Source organism: Macadamia integrifolia, chromosome 6 (genome assembly GCF_013358625.1).
Source record: "Macadamia integrifolia cultivar HAES 741 chromosome 6, SCU_Mint_v3, whole genome shotgun sequence".
Lineage (NCBI taxonomy): Eukaryota > Viridiplantae > Streptophyta > Magnoliopsida > Proteales > Proteaceae > Macadamia > Macadamia integrifolia.
The window spans coordinates 38,209,842-38,227,366 of NC_056562.1; the positions used below are offsets into that span (position 1 = coordinate 38,209,842).

The following is a 17,525-nucleotide window of genomic DNA, read 5'->3' on the forward strand; positions in this document are numbered from 1 at the left end:
CAACCCATAAGGATGAGACATATGGCTTTTGCTTCATAAGCTGGCTACTAATGAATTTAGATCCTTCTTGGATGGCCTGACAATAGAGATACTTTTAAAGATGATTACTATGTGGGTCTATAGTTTGCTTTTCATATTTGCATTTTCGCTTCCTCTATGCAACCTTCCATTTGTCTTCTCATGGGTTTTGGATTCTTTTAGAATTTGTCATGGATAATAATGTGAGGGAGTGCTCTTGTTTTAGATATTCGTAGGAAAGAGGTCCACATATGAAATGTTTAAAGATTAGGTAAACCTCCATAATTATGTAATGGTAAAAATACTGTGTCTGGGAGTGTGCGTGTTGCAGCCAGATACAAAGAATGGAAAATCATCACCCCACCTCCAATGAAAAGTAGAAATGCTCCCACTATTGATGCTTTCATGTGCGCTCCTATTGGTCCCCCATGTTGATGTTGAAGGTGCGAAAACGATTTGGATCGTCCCACTGGTAGGGTCAGACATTCAAACAATATTTAATTGAGTGGTGTAGATCATTATTTGAAACACCACAAGTGCAAAGCTTCCGTGCAATCTTAGTCCTTTCATAGTGAGTCTTTCCCACACGTACAACTTTGCATTCCCTTTGAGTTTAAGTTCATCCTCAATAGTCAAGGTTTTCACAAAACCTTAATTATCACTCAATTACAAGTGTAGAGATTAAGCGTGTGAGAGAGGGAGAGGTGCACGACTATATAAAAGAGGAGAGAATTAGAATCCTATATTGCTTTGGTTTTTAGAGGCTTTGTATATCTCCAACCAAAATCCCTATTAGTTAGAGTTATAGATAAACCCAACTTTGGCATAAAGATTTTCTACTTGGAGTCAATCACTCACAAAACCAATCTTATCATTATTGATAAGATATTAAATAATAAGCAACTTAATAATTCTTTTTTTTTTTTCCCTAACAATCTCCTCCATCCTACTATTAGATCATATCTCATAAGATGATCTAAAATCTTAGATCATGAAAAAGAATTCATGATCATCTGATGCTGTACATATGCGTTGAACTTATAAGAAAGGGGTAGGATCCCATTGGGATTCCACCAAGCATATTATGTATCTTACTAGTATTGTATTCATAATACAGGGTTAACCAATACATATGTTGTCAAGTAAATGTAACAATCATTACCCAAAATAAGTAGTTATTTATGCATCTATCCCTCACTGAGCAATATCACATAGTTTATTATAGGGCATGCGTTAAATGCTGTCAAGTCCCCAATTAACCAAAAAGCCATTTCAGAGATTCTGTATACTTGATTGGACCAGGAAAACATTTCCAAAATATTTTTGAACATAAATAATAATTTATATTAATATTTTAAACATTAAAAACATTTTATTGAAATACCCCCGGATCCAGATTTTATCTAATCAAATACAAACTTTCTCTCTCCTTGATATTCTCCCAAAAATGGCAGTGGATTCCTTGTTGGGAATCTCTTTCAAATACGACTCAACACTATGAGTCTGGCGTAACGATATATAGTCAAAGAAACATCAACCGTTGACACACCAAAATGTGCAATGCGTGTCTACATCGATAAGAACCCCTTAGGTCAAAGGATTGATAATAAACTACTTAAGAGAATTTCATTTTGTTATAAACCGACAGTATATCACATGTGAAAATCTCAAGTGATCTAGTTCAATGTACACACAGTATGTACACTCACATTTGTGCCATGAAATCAACATCTCTAGATACACACAATGTGACCACCATGAAAACAAGGTGTCCAATCTCGCCCCTAGTGGTAAACAATTTTAGGTTAACAAACCTATGGACAAACTGAGCTTAATAAATAATCATGCCAATTAAAAGTTAATTAAACAATTTAATTTAAAAAACAAGTTTGTACATCAAAGCCAATTTTTCATAAACCTAATGCCCATGCTCTCAACATGTTTCTCAAATACATTAGGCGAGAAACCCTTAGTCATGAGATCAGACAAATTCAGAGTAGAGTCAACCTTAGCTATGGCTATATCACCACGCTATATAATCTCACAAATTAAGTGATATTTTCATTCCACGTGCTTGTTCTTCTGATGAGCTCTTGATTCCTTTGTTTGTGCTATGGCTCCCCAGTTGTCACAATACAACATTATGGGATGCTCGACGAGTTCAGGGACCACCTCTAGGTCGGTCAAGAATTTCTTGAGCCAAACCCCTTCCTTAACTACTTCACTAGCTACCAGGTATTCAGCCTTAGTAGTGGAGTCGACCATTGACTTCTGTTTGACACTCTTCCAAACTATAGCATCACCTCTCATAACAAATATAACATGATGGGATGCTCGACGAGTTCAGGGACCACCTCTAGGTCGGTCAAGAATTTCTTGAGCCAAACCCGTTCCTTAACTACTTCACTAGCTGCCAGGTATTCAGCCTCAGTAGTGGAGTCGACCATTGACTTCTGTTTGACACTCTTCCAAACTATAGCATCACCTCTCATAACAAATGCCATTCTTGATGTAGATTTTATGTTATTTTTGTCACTTTGAAAATCTGAGTCTGTATAACCCATAACTGACAATTGGTCAATACCATATACTAGAAAATAATCCTTGGTCCTCCTCAAATACTTGAGGATGCTTTTGACAGCAGTCCAATGATCTTGTCCTGGATTAGATTAATAACGGCTCACAATCCCTACCGCATGACAAATGTCTGGTCTAGTACATAACATTGCATACATAAGACTCCCTACAGCCGAAGCGTAAGGGATTCTCTTCATTGCCTTAATATCCTCAACAATTTGAGGACATTGTGATTTAGACAGAGTGATTCCATGCCTGAAGGGAATACTCTTTTTCTTGGAATCCTGCATGTTAAACCTTTATAGTATTTTGTTAATATAAATGGACTGTGACAAGCCTAACATCCTATTTTTGCGATCTCTCACAAGCTTTATTTCTATGATGTAACTGGCTTCACCAAGATCCTTTATTGCAAGTGTCTTATATAGCCATACATTTGCAAATGAAAGCAATCCCACATCATTCCCATTGAGCAAGATATCATCCACATATAGGACAAGAAAACAAACGCTATTTCCATTGGACTTCTTGTAAATGCATGGCTCATCAATGTTTTGTTCAAACCCAAACTTTTTGATGGTTTGATCAAAATGTATGTTCCAGCTTCTGAAAGCCTGTTTAAGACCATAGATAGATCTCAAAAGCCTACACACTTTGTTTTCTTCCCCTAAGGAAGCAAACCCTTCTGGCTGATGCATGTATATAACCTCATCTAAATGTCAATTAAGGAAAGCGGTCTGTACATCCATCTGCCATATTTCATAGTCATAATGTGCAGTAATCGATAAAAATCCTAATGGATTTAATCATTGCTACTGGTGAGAAGGTTTCATTATAATCCACCCATTTTTTTTTTTAGGTAACCTTTGGCCACTAGTCTTGCTTTGAAACGCTCCACATTACCATCCACACCTCTTTTCCTCTTAAAGATCCATTTACATCCTATAGGCTTAACACCTTGAGGTAGATCCTCTAGAATCCATATGTGATTGTAATGCATGGAGTCAATCTCAGAGTGCATGGCTTCCTTCCATTGAACAAAATCAATATCCTTCAAAGCCTCTTTGTAGGAAATTGGGTCTGACTCGAAAGTGTCAGAAACCCTGTGGAACTCTTCCTTCCTATAGGCTTCACACCTTGGGGTTGATTCACTTCAGTGGGTATGTCAATAGGAGGTACAATAGGTGCAGAAGGTTCTTGGTCATTAGATATTTCTTTTTTGACCACTGGATTCGATCTACAAGTGACCAGATCCTCCTCAAGGAACGTTGCATGTTTATTAACTAAAACTTTCTGATCAATAGGGTCATATAAGTAATAGCCAATAGTTGTTTTAGGGTATCCTAGGAAGTAGCGTCAACTTGTTCGAGATTCAAACTTATCTGTTTGTTGCTTCCTTATATGTGCAATGCAACCCCAAACCCTAATATGTTGTAGGCTAGGTTTTCTCCCATACCACAACTCAAAGGGTGTTTTAGGGACAGATTTTGTTGGAACCCTATTCAAAATATAGATGGCGGTCTCCAAGGCAAAACCCCAAAATGACGTAGGTAATTCTAAATAACTGAACATAGACCAAACCATATCTTATAGGGTACGATTTTGTCTCTCTGCTACACTGTTCTGTTGAGGTGTCCCTGGGGCTGTCAACTGAGAAAGAATCTCAGCTTGCTTTAAATAATCCCTAAACTCATCCGAAAAATACTCTCCTCCTCGATCTGATTGAAGGGTTTTGATGCACTTTCCTAATTGCTTTTCTACCTCAGCTCGGAGCTCTTTCAACTTTTCAAAGGTTTCCAATTTTCGGTGCATTAGGTATATCCATATCGAGAGTAGTCATCAGTGAATGTTACAAAATATTCATAACCATACCTTGCCTAAACATTTATGGGACCACATACATCAGAGTGTATTAATTTCAATAAGTCCTCAGCCCTCTTACCCTTAGATGAAAATGTTTTCTTGGTAATTTTTCATTATAGGCAGAATTCACAGGTTCGGTAAGGTTCTACCTTTAGACTTTCCAAAGGGCCATCCTTGACCAACCTGTAAATTCTATCTACTCTAATATGACCTAACCTAAGGTGCCAAAGATAAGTGGAATTATCTTGAGCTAATTTCCTTTTTAAAGTTACATTTGAAAATTCATTTGCATTTAAAACATGTTTCAAGAAATACAAACAATTCTGTAAACAACCAGTTGTAATAAATAAACAATTCAAATGACTAGATAGTTTAAATCCAAATTGAAATGAATATCCATCAACAACTAGTTTAGAAACAAAAACAATATTCCTTCTAAAGGAAGGAACATAAAAACAATCTTTTAAAATTAAAACTTTTTTTTTTCAAAATGTAAATTAAATTCTCCTACGACCTCTGCTATGGCCTCAGCTCCAGTTCCCATCTTGAGATGAACCTCATCCTTGTTGAGTCTTCTTGTCATCCTGAACCACTGCAATATATTGCAAATATGGGTGGTCGAACCAGAGCCAACCAACCACGTATTAGATGGTTCTTCTGCCAAATTAGACTCATAAATGACATAAGTTTTAGATATCCCTTCATCTGGCTTCTTCTTTAGAGTTTCCAGGTTTCCACGACAATTTCTCTTCTAATGTCCGTCCTTTTTACAGTAAAAACAAGGTCCCTTCTTAGGTTTCTTGCCCTTCTTCACTCCCTTACTAGCCACTTTAAGGGTCTTACCCTTATTGGTCTTCTTCTTCTTCTTCTTCTTACCTTTCGGTTTAGAGGAAGAAGACTTCAGTTCAATAGACAAGACCTCAAGCTTTTGCTTCTTATGTGCCGCCTCTACTTCTTACAACATATTGCCTTGCTCTGGAAGCTCTACCAAAATTTTATTCATATTATAATTACAAATAAAAAATCCGTAGATTTTTTGAGACAGTGAGTAGAATATGACATCAGTTTTATAATTCAGCTTTAAGGATGTCCCCAGGGCTTCTAGTTCTTGGAATAAATTCTGTAATTTCATCACATGGTCGATAACTGAAATCCTTGAAGAGAGTGACAAGCTGATGATATGCATGTCTATTTTGCTTACCATACGACTTCTTGAACTCCTCCAACATGTCTTTAGCAAAACTTGGATCCTTTACACAATCCTTAATGGTCTTGTCTATTGAATTCAAAACAAAAAGCTTGGCCTTAGAATTGTTTTGTCGAAACAACTCATAGGCAGTTTTCACCTTGCCCTCCATAGTGTCAAGGAATGAAGGTTCTCCATCTTTTATAACAGACATTAGACCTTCTGCAATTATGAGCAATTTAATGTTCCTCCTCTGGTCAACATAGTTGGGTCCAGTCATGATATGGTCTTTAATAAACGTAGCGTAGTTCATTTGGCTTGACATATTGAATATCTACATGATGTATAAGAAAAAATTAACATGATTAATATCATTAAAAAGAAAGGGCCATTCTAAATACAATGATTACCCACACCTTAAGCTTTAGCTATGAGGTGTGATTGGAACATCTCAACCCTTATGCACATGACTTAGCCTATTGGAGTTCATCATAGACATGTTGGTTGAATGGAATATTCTATCCATCTCTAAGACTTCCAATATTTTTGGCCACTTGAGTGTCATGTCCATTCCTATCAGTTAACATACACTTAAGTCAAGTGTATACCATTTGTTTCGGAGTGAATTATTACATCATGGGCTAGTGTCTACTGTCACAGTACACCTCCAACTGACCATGTTATCTACCTATCACATATGAGATAAATGAAGACGGTATCAGAGAACTACTCAAGTATTATCATATCGACATCTGTAAAAGTATATCAATGTGACCTCTACATTTACCAACTAAGGGAGGTCATGGAAATCTCACTAGTTAGGATTTTTCATATCACACTCGCTTTTAAGTTTAGGAAAACGGGAACAATCATCTCTTCTAAAAACACAATAGAGTGATAATATCACTATACATCACATGTAACTAGGAATCATAAAATAATCATTTACATGAAATATAAAACAAAGCCTTAGTGGTTATGGGATAACATCTGGAATTAGATTTGTCATCACATGCAAATCAATTTGATTCCAAGATGGGTGGGAGTAACATAACCTCTTTAATTACTCCCATACAACATAATTATGTGATATTGCAATGCAAATAATTATAACCAAAATAACTTTTATATTGAAATAAAACAAAAAACTTGCTTCTCCATCTCCCGTCGCTTCCTCTAAGCAATCTCCTCCTCCAGTCTTTTCACGATCAAATAAAAATAAAATGCCTAATTCCATTACATTCCTTTAAAATAAAGAAACCTTGAGAAACCAACCCACCATTTGGGCTGCCCAAGGGGAGTAAAAATTTTTATAATAATGAAAAAGGGAGAGAGAGGGAGAGAAAAATAAAATACAAGCCACCACATAAATACATGCCATGCTATCTAAATATCCATCATCATAGCCCATTTTAAATCCCATAACCACTAACAATATCCATTACACATATTATGTATTTAATCCTTTCAATTTCATTCCAAATATATGAAAAAATAACAATTATAAAAATCACATAAAATTTTACTAACATTTAGTAAAAACCCATGTTATTATGTCAAGAAAGTATCATGTGTGCATCTGATCTCATATACATGCACACACAACCTTTAATATTAAATCATATTTAATGTAAAATAGGTACTTAAGTACTATTGCCCATATGGCAGAATATAGTCCATACCATAATGAGCCATTTCAGTGAAAGAAAACAATCAGCCCATATTATATAAACCGACTCAGGCTTAAATAAACACTTAAACCCATACAAGGAAAAAAATTAACACTTAAATAAAGGTCATTTATATAATTTTTGAATGTAATTTCTGGATAGGGTTTCACAAACCCTACCCCTTTTTTCTTTTCTTTTCTTTTCTTTCTTGGTCGTACCTACAATTTTTTTTTCTTTCTATGAACAGAACAGCACACTGTTCACACTGTGACTAGTGTTCACTGTTCATAATCGGGATTTTTTTTTTAAATTTAAAAACAAAAATATTTTCCTTTGAAAAAAAAAACAACAAAAGGAAAGGTTTAATTATTCTATGAACAGTACACTACTGTTCACGGAATAATGAACAAAAATCTTCTATTTTTTTTTTTAATTGAAAACAAAATTAATGGATCAAATACATAATATCATGACATTAAACAGAATGCCTCCCCATCAGTAGGGAAGCTCTGATACCATTGAAGGTGCAGAAACGATTTGGATCGTCCCACTGGTAGGGTCAGACATTCAAACAATCATTAATAGAGGGGCGTAGATCATTACTTGAAACTCTACAAGTGCAGAATCTCCACGCGATCTTAGCCCTTTCACAATGAGTCCTTCCCACACGTACAGCTTTGCGTTCCCTTTGAGTCCAAGCTTTTCCTCAATAGTCAGAGTTTTCACAAAACCCTAATTACCACTCAATTATTAGTGTAGAGATTAAGCGTGTGAGAGAGGGAGAGGAGCACGACAATATAAAAGAAGAGAGAATTAAAATCCTATTTTGCTTTGGTTTTTAGAGTTTTTGTATACCTCCAACCAAAATCCCTATTCGTAAGAGTTGTATATAAACCCAACTTTGGCATAAAGATTTCCTACTTAGAGTTAATCACTCACAAAACCAATCTTATCATTATTGATAAGATATTAAATACTAAGCAACTTAATAATTCCTTCTTTTTTTTTTCTAACAGGTGCAGGGTCAAGTTCCTAGACAGAGAACTCTTCCCCCTATTTTATATAAGGATAAGAAAACCATGTCTGCTTGCGTGGCCATTGTGCCAACGTGCAAGTCAATTGAGAGATGCTGAGGCATCTGGGTGAGTTGGGAGGAGGAGAGCAGTCTTTTCGCGTTCGCCTATATCTAGACGTAGAGACATGCCAGCGGATAGGGTTCTTTTCTTCTTTATATATTTTGGAGAAATGCATTTTATGTTTGGAAACGTGTCCTTCTACCCAGACATAAGGGGTGCAAAATGACTATTGCACCCCTCCTACCCATTCACGAACTCTCACTGGCTGGGGTGCTGGCGCAAGACCTATGTTCCCAAACGGAAACCATTATCCCGTAATTTGGATATAAAAGTGAACATTTTGAGTAAATCAAATTTATATAGACCTACAAATGGACCAAGGCCATCAATATAAAGCCTATGGCTTATTATCACCCCATTCATTACACTTCTCAACTGGGTCCCCTGTGTTAGAGACGAAAGATCAAAAAGATGGCTTTTAAGTCTCCTATAGTTGACATTGACTTCATCTCTAGCCAAGGATTAAAGTATCGGTATCGGTCACCGTATCGGTCGGCCAAAATTAAGATACGTATCGGAGAGTATCGTATCGTATCGGAGATACGCTAAGATACGCTAAAGATACACATAAATGGATAGGAAACATTTTTTTAAACACTTTTGCATAAAGAGTTTGTTAAAAAAAAACTATTGATAATATGTATTATGCATAAACACTAAATTGAGGGTATCATACTAAGAATTCAATGTTTGTAGTTGTCCCATAAATGTAAAATCCTTGTTCCCAACCTTGATTTCCACTTTAGTTAGAGAGAAATATGGCTGACAGCAACTTTGGAACAAAAACCCTTCAAAAAATCGTGTTTTTTTGAAAAATTACCCATCTTGGCCATTATATGACCGTAGCGCACTACCAATACTCACCGATATGTACCGACACTCACCGATACGTATCGATACTCACCGATACGTACCAATATATATCGATACTCACCGATACGTGCCGATATATACATATCGATACTCACCGATACGTACCAATACATATCGAAACGTACATTTTACCTCAATTTTATATTTTTCATAAAGTCGTATCGAGGCATATCGTATTGTATCGTATCGATGTGTATTGGTGGTATATTGATGCATATCGGTATGTATTGTAGGGTATATATCGATACGAAAGGATTTTAAAAATTGCATGTATCGTATCGGTGTGTATCGTATCGACTAGCTAAATTTAAGATACGTATCGGAGGGTATCGTATCGGTATCGGAGATACTTAAAACCATGCTAAGTCCTAAGGTCATCCACTATATTTCTACTCCCGTCAAAGAAGAATGAAGCTCATCGCTGCCGGAGCAAAATGGTGGCCTGGATCAATGGTTCTTCCTTGTTCCTTGATTCCTTCTCAAAGCCCTTTCTTAAAACCCTTGGCAAAATCCAAACCCTGTTTGTGAATCGTGTTTTTATTTTGTTTGTTTTGGTTATTTTTGATGGAGTAAAACTGATCCCATACATCTCAAGTGTTAACAAAACCATACACCTACCAATAAAAAATCTATATTTGGAATCTTCATCAAGTAATTTTAAAATGTGTTTAAAAAAAAAAAAAAATCCATAAGGCGCCAATCACATAAGGCGGAGCACTGCCTTACCTTCTCTAGATTGCATCAGCACCAAGGCGCTGCTAAGGCGTCGCCTTACCAGCGCCTTAAAAACTATGCCATCAACATTATAAATAAAGAAGAGAAGGCTCCTAAATCTGGAACGATTTTTGATAAACAAATTAATGGCTACTGCTATTGTCTTCTCCATGAAGAGTTGTCTTGTGTTTGATCAAGGCTGATGGAATTGGTGTTTGATCCAATTGATTCTCTGTGGTGTGAAGCCTGAGAGGTTTTTTTCTTCAAGCTATCTTCTTCTTGTCTATAGAACTCAAGGTGTTACAGATCTGTCCTAATTCTACAGGTATTTTGAATCAATTCCTCTCTCAATTCTGTCCCGAGAAATAAAAGGTTTTGTGAGAATTTTCAGATTCTGCCCAGACCAAACTTGCCATCAGCTTGGGCTGATATTTGGATTGGAGGTCCCCCTCACGGCCTCACCTAGGGAAGAATTAGATCCAAAGAAGAGGCCTTTCTGGCCAGTGGTTATTGAGATATAACAAATCTCTTTATTTTTGTCCTGTAGTGAGTTCCTAAGGCTGAAACTGAAATCGATAGGATTGTTCTGATGTGTTCTGGTTTATATGCCCTTCTATGCTGTTGCTCATATTAATTGGACTGTACGAGGCCTGTAATAGTCCCTGCTAGGCTACTGGACCCGCTTGCTAGTTTGACCTGAGTAACCAGATCTATCGGGATCGACAGTCTTATTGTGTCTTCTCTGTTCTGATTTTCTGTTATATTACTGAGCTGGTCATTGTTGTTCTTCTGATTAAAAAATCCTACAGTTGAAGGCTTGGTTAGTCTACCTATCCTGGTCATTACCTTGTGTATAAAATCCTGCTCTATTCCTGGATTCATCCTCTGCTTTCAGCGTTGATGTGTTTGTGTACCTGTTGGATGAGGCTAATATCAGGAGGTTTCTTAGTTGGGAACATCTGGACCAAAGATTTAAAGATTTGTATGGGAACAAGAATTTAAACATCCCTTTGGATATAAGGCTAGTAATTCTAATAATGGCATACCCAGTGCATGAGGCTCCCGCATGTGTGAGGTCCAGGGGGCAAGTAATTCTATGGTGGATTAATTAGCTAGAATGAGGTGGGGAACAGGAGACAATTTTTTTACACATTGGGCCTGCCTAGCACAAATGAGGGAGGATTTTGGCTCCGTTCTTATTTTATACTATTTTCCCTTGTGGGCTGTATGTAGGTATCTTTTGCCTCCTTTATATGATTGTATAAAATTCAATTGTTATTCATTAGAAGAGAGATTTGTATGAATGTGCACTTTTCCTGGCCAACACTAGTCTGAATCGGTTTTGACTGGCCTAATCTGCCTGTGAAGACCAAGTTTGTTAGAAGAGGGAGAGGGAGAAGAAGAGATTTGTATGAATGTGCACTTTTTCCTGGGCAACACTAGTCTGAGTCAGTTTGGACTGGCCTAATCTGTGTGAGAAAACCAAGTTCGCTAGGTATTACAGACCAGATTGGCATAACCTGATTCTGATAGACAGGGCAATGGCCATGATTGGGATTGCACAATCCATGAAACCAGGATTTAGTCTGCTATGGTGCAGATTAGAGGAATTGAAAGAGAAAGGAGAGGCCAAAAATTACATTTGGAGTAGTGAAAATCGATATAGATGCCTTTGGGTTAATAAATTTGACGTTGATTTAGCCAACTTCTCCATCTTCAGGGAGGCAAGCTCAACTTTCCTACTCAAGCCATCAGCCAATTGGTTGATTCTCCCTGGTTGATACTCGTAACACCATGTGTCTACGTTGGCCAAGAAATCTTGCCAATGTGCTTGATTAGGGCTAAGCTTCTTTTGGGACTGGATGTAGCTTGTAGCAACATTGTCGGTCTTGACCATGAACCCAACTTTCAAGTCTTTGCTGAGTTTAGTGTTTTTCAAACCTCTGTTCATGTGGAGGTCTGATTCCTATTTTACATTGCTAAGACTACCTGTTGATGGGAGACAGGTCATCTCAGGCAAAACCCTGGATCCAGGCCAGCTTGTGGTAGGATATTTGCGTATGCCAGTAAAGATGGCTGAACAACCAGTGGATGACAATGGTCCTACAGATGTCCCTCAAGTGGGGTTTGCCACTGCCACAAACCTGCTTGGAGGTTCATGTTATGACGTTCATCATGTTGCTTGTGAGTTGATATGTGGCAGCATCATGTCATGATGGTGTTTTGGGACTGCTTTTCCATTTCCGGAATAGTAGTTTTGTGTCCTTTAGTCATGGTCTGAAGCAGTGTTTAGGCTGATGACCTGATTGGAATCCTTCATGTGACTCTTGCCAAACATTACTGCTGGAAGGTGTAAGGTATCCTTACAAGCAGCCACCATTCTTGCACAGTTTTTTTGGGCTTTGGGTTAGTGTATTTGATGGGGGCTGCAGAAGTATTGATGTAGATCGAAGGAGGAAGAAGGCCAGCCCAGCCACCCCAATCTGCCCAGCTAGCATAGGCCCAAGTCCTCATGGTCTTCGTGGGCCAGGCTTAGGCCCAATACTACATATTACTTAGTCCATGCGTGGGGGACTTTTAATAGTTTCTATTTTGCTTTAATTCTCTTTATGTTAGTAGTAGTTACTAATTATTGAATGTTCCTATTTTGAGATGTATCTAGAAGTTGGATCTTATACTAGGACTAGTTTTTATTTTAATTGGTTACTATTTTGTGGGGGTTTCCTTCTCCATGCAGGGGGGGGGGGACTAGTGTTGTTAATTAATAAAAGAGGGGGCTGTTACATACACCTCGCAATTTTAGGCAAAAGAGAAGACATGGCTATGTGTTGTTTCCCTTGTGAGATGCAGTTTGCAAGGTGAGAGGCTTTGCATGGTTGATGAGATGCTGGTCCAGGCTTGAATGAGAGGTTCAAGCCATATTTTCTTTATCCCTAAACCCTTCTTTCATTCTGTTTTCTGCAATATCAAGTAAGTTTCAGAACTTTACCTCAGTCTTATCTTCTTGTTTGATGGATGTTTTAATCCTTCATAGCTGCTCTATAACATAACACTTTGGGTTGAGAATATCAACTGCCGTTTGGTGAATATTTGTGGAGTTATATGACTGTTTAGAGGGAGATATCAGTACCATTCGCAGGCTACTATTGGAGTTTCTATTTTGATTCATCTATCAATATCATTATATCCATCCAGGCAGAGCCATTGAATCACTACTAAACTTTGAGGGTCGTTCCCATGACTGTGCTACCCATCTTCCTTTTCATTACCAACCCCAGCAACTTATGAATGAGGCTTTTGGTTCTACATACTTTAGGGCTTGTTAAATATATAAGAAGAGCGGATCCTTGTCAACAAAAGAGGGGGTTTAATTCCGCACTGAAAACTCCGGAATATTCTTTCAGATCTCGAGGTGGATGGCCGTAATGCCTATTGGGCTGCAGAACTCCAGAGAAGAAAACAAAACTGGGATTTGTTGAATTAATTTGGCTCATTGAGCTTGGAGCTTTAGTAGTTACTTCAATTCAAGTGGAGTTTGGGCCTGATCTGAGCCCTATATTTGGAGATATTAAATTTCTTGTCACTACTGGTTTTAGCCCTAATGATTCTACCGGTTGGGTTGGATTCTGAAACTTTCTTAGAGGATGAATTGATTCCATCTTGTAACAATTCTATTTTGATAAGAGAAATTAAGAACTAGTTGAAATTGCTGTCTTTCATACTTAAAGATATATTCTATTAGGAAAACTGGCTACATGAAATACCAAATATCAAACCCCTTTCTCTATTAAGTACCAAGTGTATGCCAGTTCACTGAACAGAATAATTCTGGGAGTCTTTGGATGGAACATCCTATGGATAGAAAAAGAAATATTGCTACGACCCAAAGATGTGTAAGACTATCTAAAACCGGGGAGGTGTATTTATACCAGGGGAGTTAAAATTGAATGTAACAATGCCTAGGGTGAGAACCAAAGTTGCATATCTGAACTCGTGCTCTGTTTCTGAAACTTTCTTCAACCGACCTTTATAGCTTCTTTAGAACTCTATTTCTGGCTTAGGAATTGAATGCTAGACTTGGGGATTTAGTTAGTGAAGCACTATCTTGATTTAATTGAGTTTAAGTTGTTACTGCTCTCTTATTCCACAATTGGTTCTGTCGTTTTCTTGCTTTAACATGAGGTAGAAGATGTATTTACAGTTATGGCCAGATTCTTCTGGTAATTGATTAAAGCCTCTCACGTTCTGAGTTTTTTTATATTTTACTCCACTACTATGATTTAATTTCAGAAAGCCCTCTGCATTGATTTAATTACCTTCTCATCCTAGATTCGGATCTTGCTATATCATCCTCTAGATCCAATATCTGACCGTTACATCTGATATCAAATATGGCCCATATCTGGCTGTCAGATTGGGATCTCTTCCATTCCGTTAGTGGACCCATTACCTGCAGACCAATCAAGTCCATTGGATCCTGCATAAAGCCATGAACTGACCATCCCAACTATCTTTCTACTACAACAACAAAGCCTTTCCCAACTAAATGGGGTCGGTTACATGGATCCGTGATAGTGAAGATAAAAGCAAAGGAAAGAAAGGAGAAAAGAAAAAGAAAGAGACATAGCAAAACAACGTCTCCGGGACATCCCACCTAAAAGCGATCAGCAACATGGATCTTTGCCCTCCAAACAGCTCTGTTTAATGTCATACTACGATCTCGACCGAGCTTCTGCATGTCTTTCCTTACTAACTCTTCAATGGTCAATTTAGGCCTGCCCCTAACTATATTAGCTCCCTCCATCTGGATCTGATCACTCCTCCTTACAAGAGCATTCAAAGGTCTACACCGAACATGTCCAAACCACCTTAGGCAACATTCTATGAGCTTGTCATGAATCGGAACAACTCCCAAATCAGCTCTAACCCAACTTATTCTTATCTCTCTCTCTCTGTCTCGATATATATATATATATATATATATATATATATATTGGAGAATAATTTATTCAAAAAAAGAAAGTTTTAGTAAAAACAATGAGAATGAAAATGATGAGAGGGTGAAAAGTAATGATGGAATGACATTTAATTTGGAATTAGAATCATCAGCCTGTTTGGAAGCCCAACCCTTAGTACATTAGGCACTTTAGGTAAATTAGTCCCAGTTGAAAGCACATCAAATTGGGCTGACTGGAGGGACTAACAATGGGGTTCTGATGGCAGCCCAAAAAAACCATAATCTAAATCACAGTTTTAGGCTAAACTGTTAGTGGAGACAGAATAGGAAATTTTCCGTATCTTAATAACCAGGGGTCAGTTGTTTCTGATTTCAAGGCTGAGCAGGCTTCTGGAGAGGATTGAACTAATGCTAAACTAGGAGGAAAAACTTAAAAAAAAAAAAAAAAGGGTTTCACAAATAGGTTTTTATTTATATAAAAAAAGGTACAGTAGGTGCAAGTATATACTTATATTCGGGGCTTACATAAACTGGGTATGCATCCCCAACCAAAGATAAAAATGTTGAAGCAATTTTTCAGCTTGTGAAAAATAAACTCTAGTTTCTTTCCTTTTTCTCCATTCCGTGCATCTTCCTTATTTTGATGTGGTATTTACTTGAACATTTCCCCATTGGGTCCACCTTAACCATATTCCGAACATTGATGACCTTTTATTTGTGTGTGACCAAAGAGTGGAATTGCTCCTTGTGAGGTATTGAGCTCCATGGTGGACCCCAAGTTATCTTCCTATCGTGCTAATTCAAATTAGAAACTAAACCTGTCTAGTCATTGATTTTGTCAAGGCTATTATGTAGGTTAACTCAGGACTGGCACTGCTATGCTGTTGAATTGGTCTCAGGATGCTGTGTAGTCAATGTTGCCATTAGTTTTTGCTAAGAACAACTGTTAGAAATGGTGTTTTGGTGCATACGAATTCATGAGTTTGTTTTTCTTTGGCATTATGTAATTTTATTCCTCCACTTCTCTATCAGATTTAGAAATTTGTTTCTTGGAAGCCCCCGTCAATTCATTGAATGGCATTAGAATCTGTTTGCTAACATGTTGGACTTCACATTATTAGCTATCACCTTCTTAGACTTTTTTTTTGCCCTTTTCATTACGCCGTTTTACAGGTCGTGTGTGTGTTATGATACTTGATCCTCATCCAAATTTTATTTGCTCTTGTGGTCTTGCAGAAAGGATTGGGATGTTCATGGTTCAAGGGAAAACTTTGGAAACTCAACCTCGGCAAGGCCTGTGATTGGGGGCCTATTTTCCAGACCAGATGTACAGTCGCTTTGGTCATTTAATTGAAGAGGGAGAGGAAAAAAAAAGAAAAACAGAAAAGAAAAAGAAAATGAAAGAAGAAGATTGGAAAAGACATTAACATTTGGAATCAGGTTTTTTGGCCGGACACACCAATATGGAATCTATGGACGGGCATTTAGTTCTGCCTCATCGCAAGTTAGATGCAATTGAAATGTTATGAAAACGTAGACTTCAAGGACCCTGTTTTAGCCAAATGGAGATGGCCATGCGGCAAAATAAAGCATTGAAAAATATGATTACAAAGTGGTATGCCAAACATGGGAGTTCTAGTGATCAAAACTTTAGTCTGAAATTCGATAATGTGGCCAGTTCTAATCATTCCTTAGATGTTCAATTGTCGGAATTGCCACATCAGCTTTCTGCAAGGAAAGGTAGATAATGCTGATCCATATATTATTCCATATAAGTGAGCCCGTCCATAAAACCTTCAACGTTGACATTATCCCCTCCCCCATCTGTTCTGAAAGGCAAGCAGCCTATTTTAAGATTTCATAAACTGGTTGCTTTGTATCTTTTTTGTAAAAGAAATTGGTGGTCGCATACATTTTATAGGATGAATATGAAATGAGAGATGGCATGCATATTTCCTCTGATGTAGGTCATAACTATTAAAGTGAACTATTTTTTGAGTCAAACTGGATTATAGTTATCAGTTACAATGGATGATCAGCTACAGATTGCTATTAGAGGTAAAACTTGTTGATTAGCCACAGAGCAATGTCAATTTGTTCCTTACACCGGTCATCCAATTAACATATCTACTTTGAACTGAACTGTCACACTACATGGGAAGCCGCATGAGTGTTTTCCCTGGAGTGATGGGAAGAATGTTTTGATTCAGTGATTCTATGCCCAGCTTTACCTGACCCTCCTGAATGATTCAGTGAGGGTTAATGGAAAAGGCTCAAATTGAAACTATCACTAAACTGTCTTTAAAGGCGCATCGAATGAAAACAGAACTTTGCCTCATCAATATGGTGTAAGAATTTTAGGGTTAGTTGGGAAGGGGAGAGTAGTCATGGAATCATTTTTACCGATCATAAAAACCTACTTAGCATTTCTCCACCAATTAGCTTAAGCTTTTGGATTAGATATTTTAACAATTTGTTCTGTTCTTGTCATTGCCTTCTGTGATCCAATGGTTTTGCTTTTATTATGACGC

At 37.4% G+C, this 17,525-nt stretch overlaps 1 protein-coding gene and 1 long non-coding RNA gene across 3 annotated transcripts in view; one reads left to right on the forward strand and one right to left on the reverse strand.

Annotated features, from left to right (window-relative positions):
* LOC122082329 overlaps positions 1-17,026 on the forward strand; it is a 39,187-nt gene extending 22,161 nt beyond the window's left edge. The window contains exon 3 of the mRNA XM_042649817.1: positions 16,231-17,026. Coding sequence (XP_042505751.1) covers positions 16,231-16,348 — 118 coding nt within the window. The 3' untranslated portion in view covers positions 16,349-17,026. The remainder of the gene's footprint in view (positions 1-16,230) is intronic.
* LOC122082331 lies at positions 6,537-9,005 on the reverse strand. Of its 2 annotated transcripts, none has more exons than XR_006141282.1 (2): positions 7,918-9,005; positions 6,537-6,842 (listed from the first exon to the last, which is right to left on the reverse strand). It is a non-coding gene; the product is annotated as an uncharacterized LOC122082331 (long non-coding RNA). The 2 variants fall into 2 exon arrangements; XR_006141283.1 differs by having other exon boundaries at positions 6,537-6,871.
* Positions 17,027-17,525: the final 499 nt, after the last annotated feature.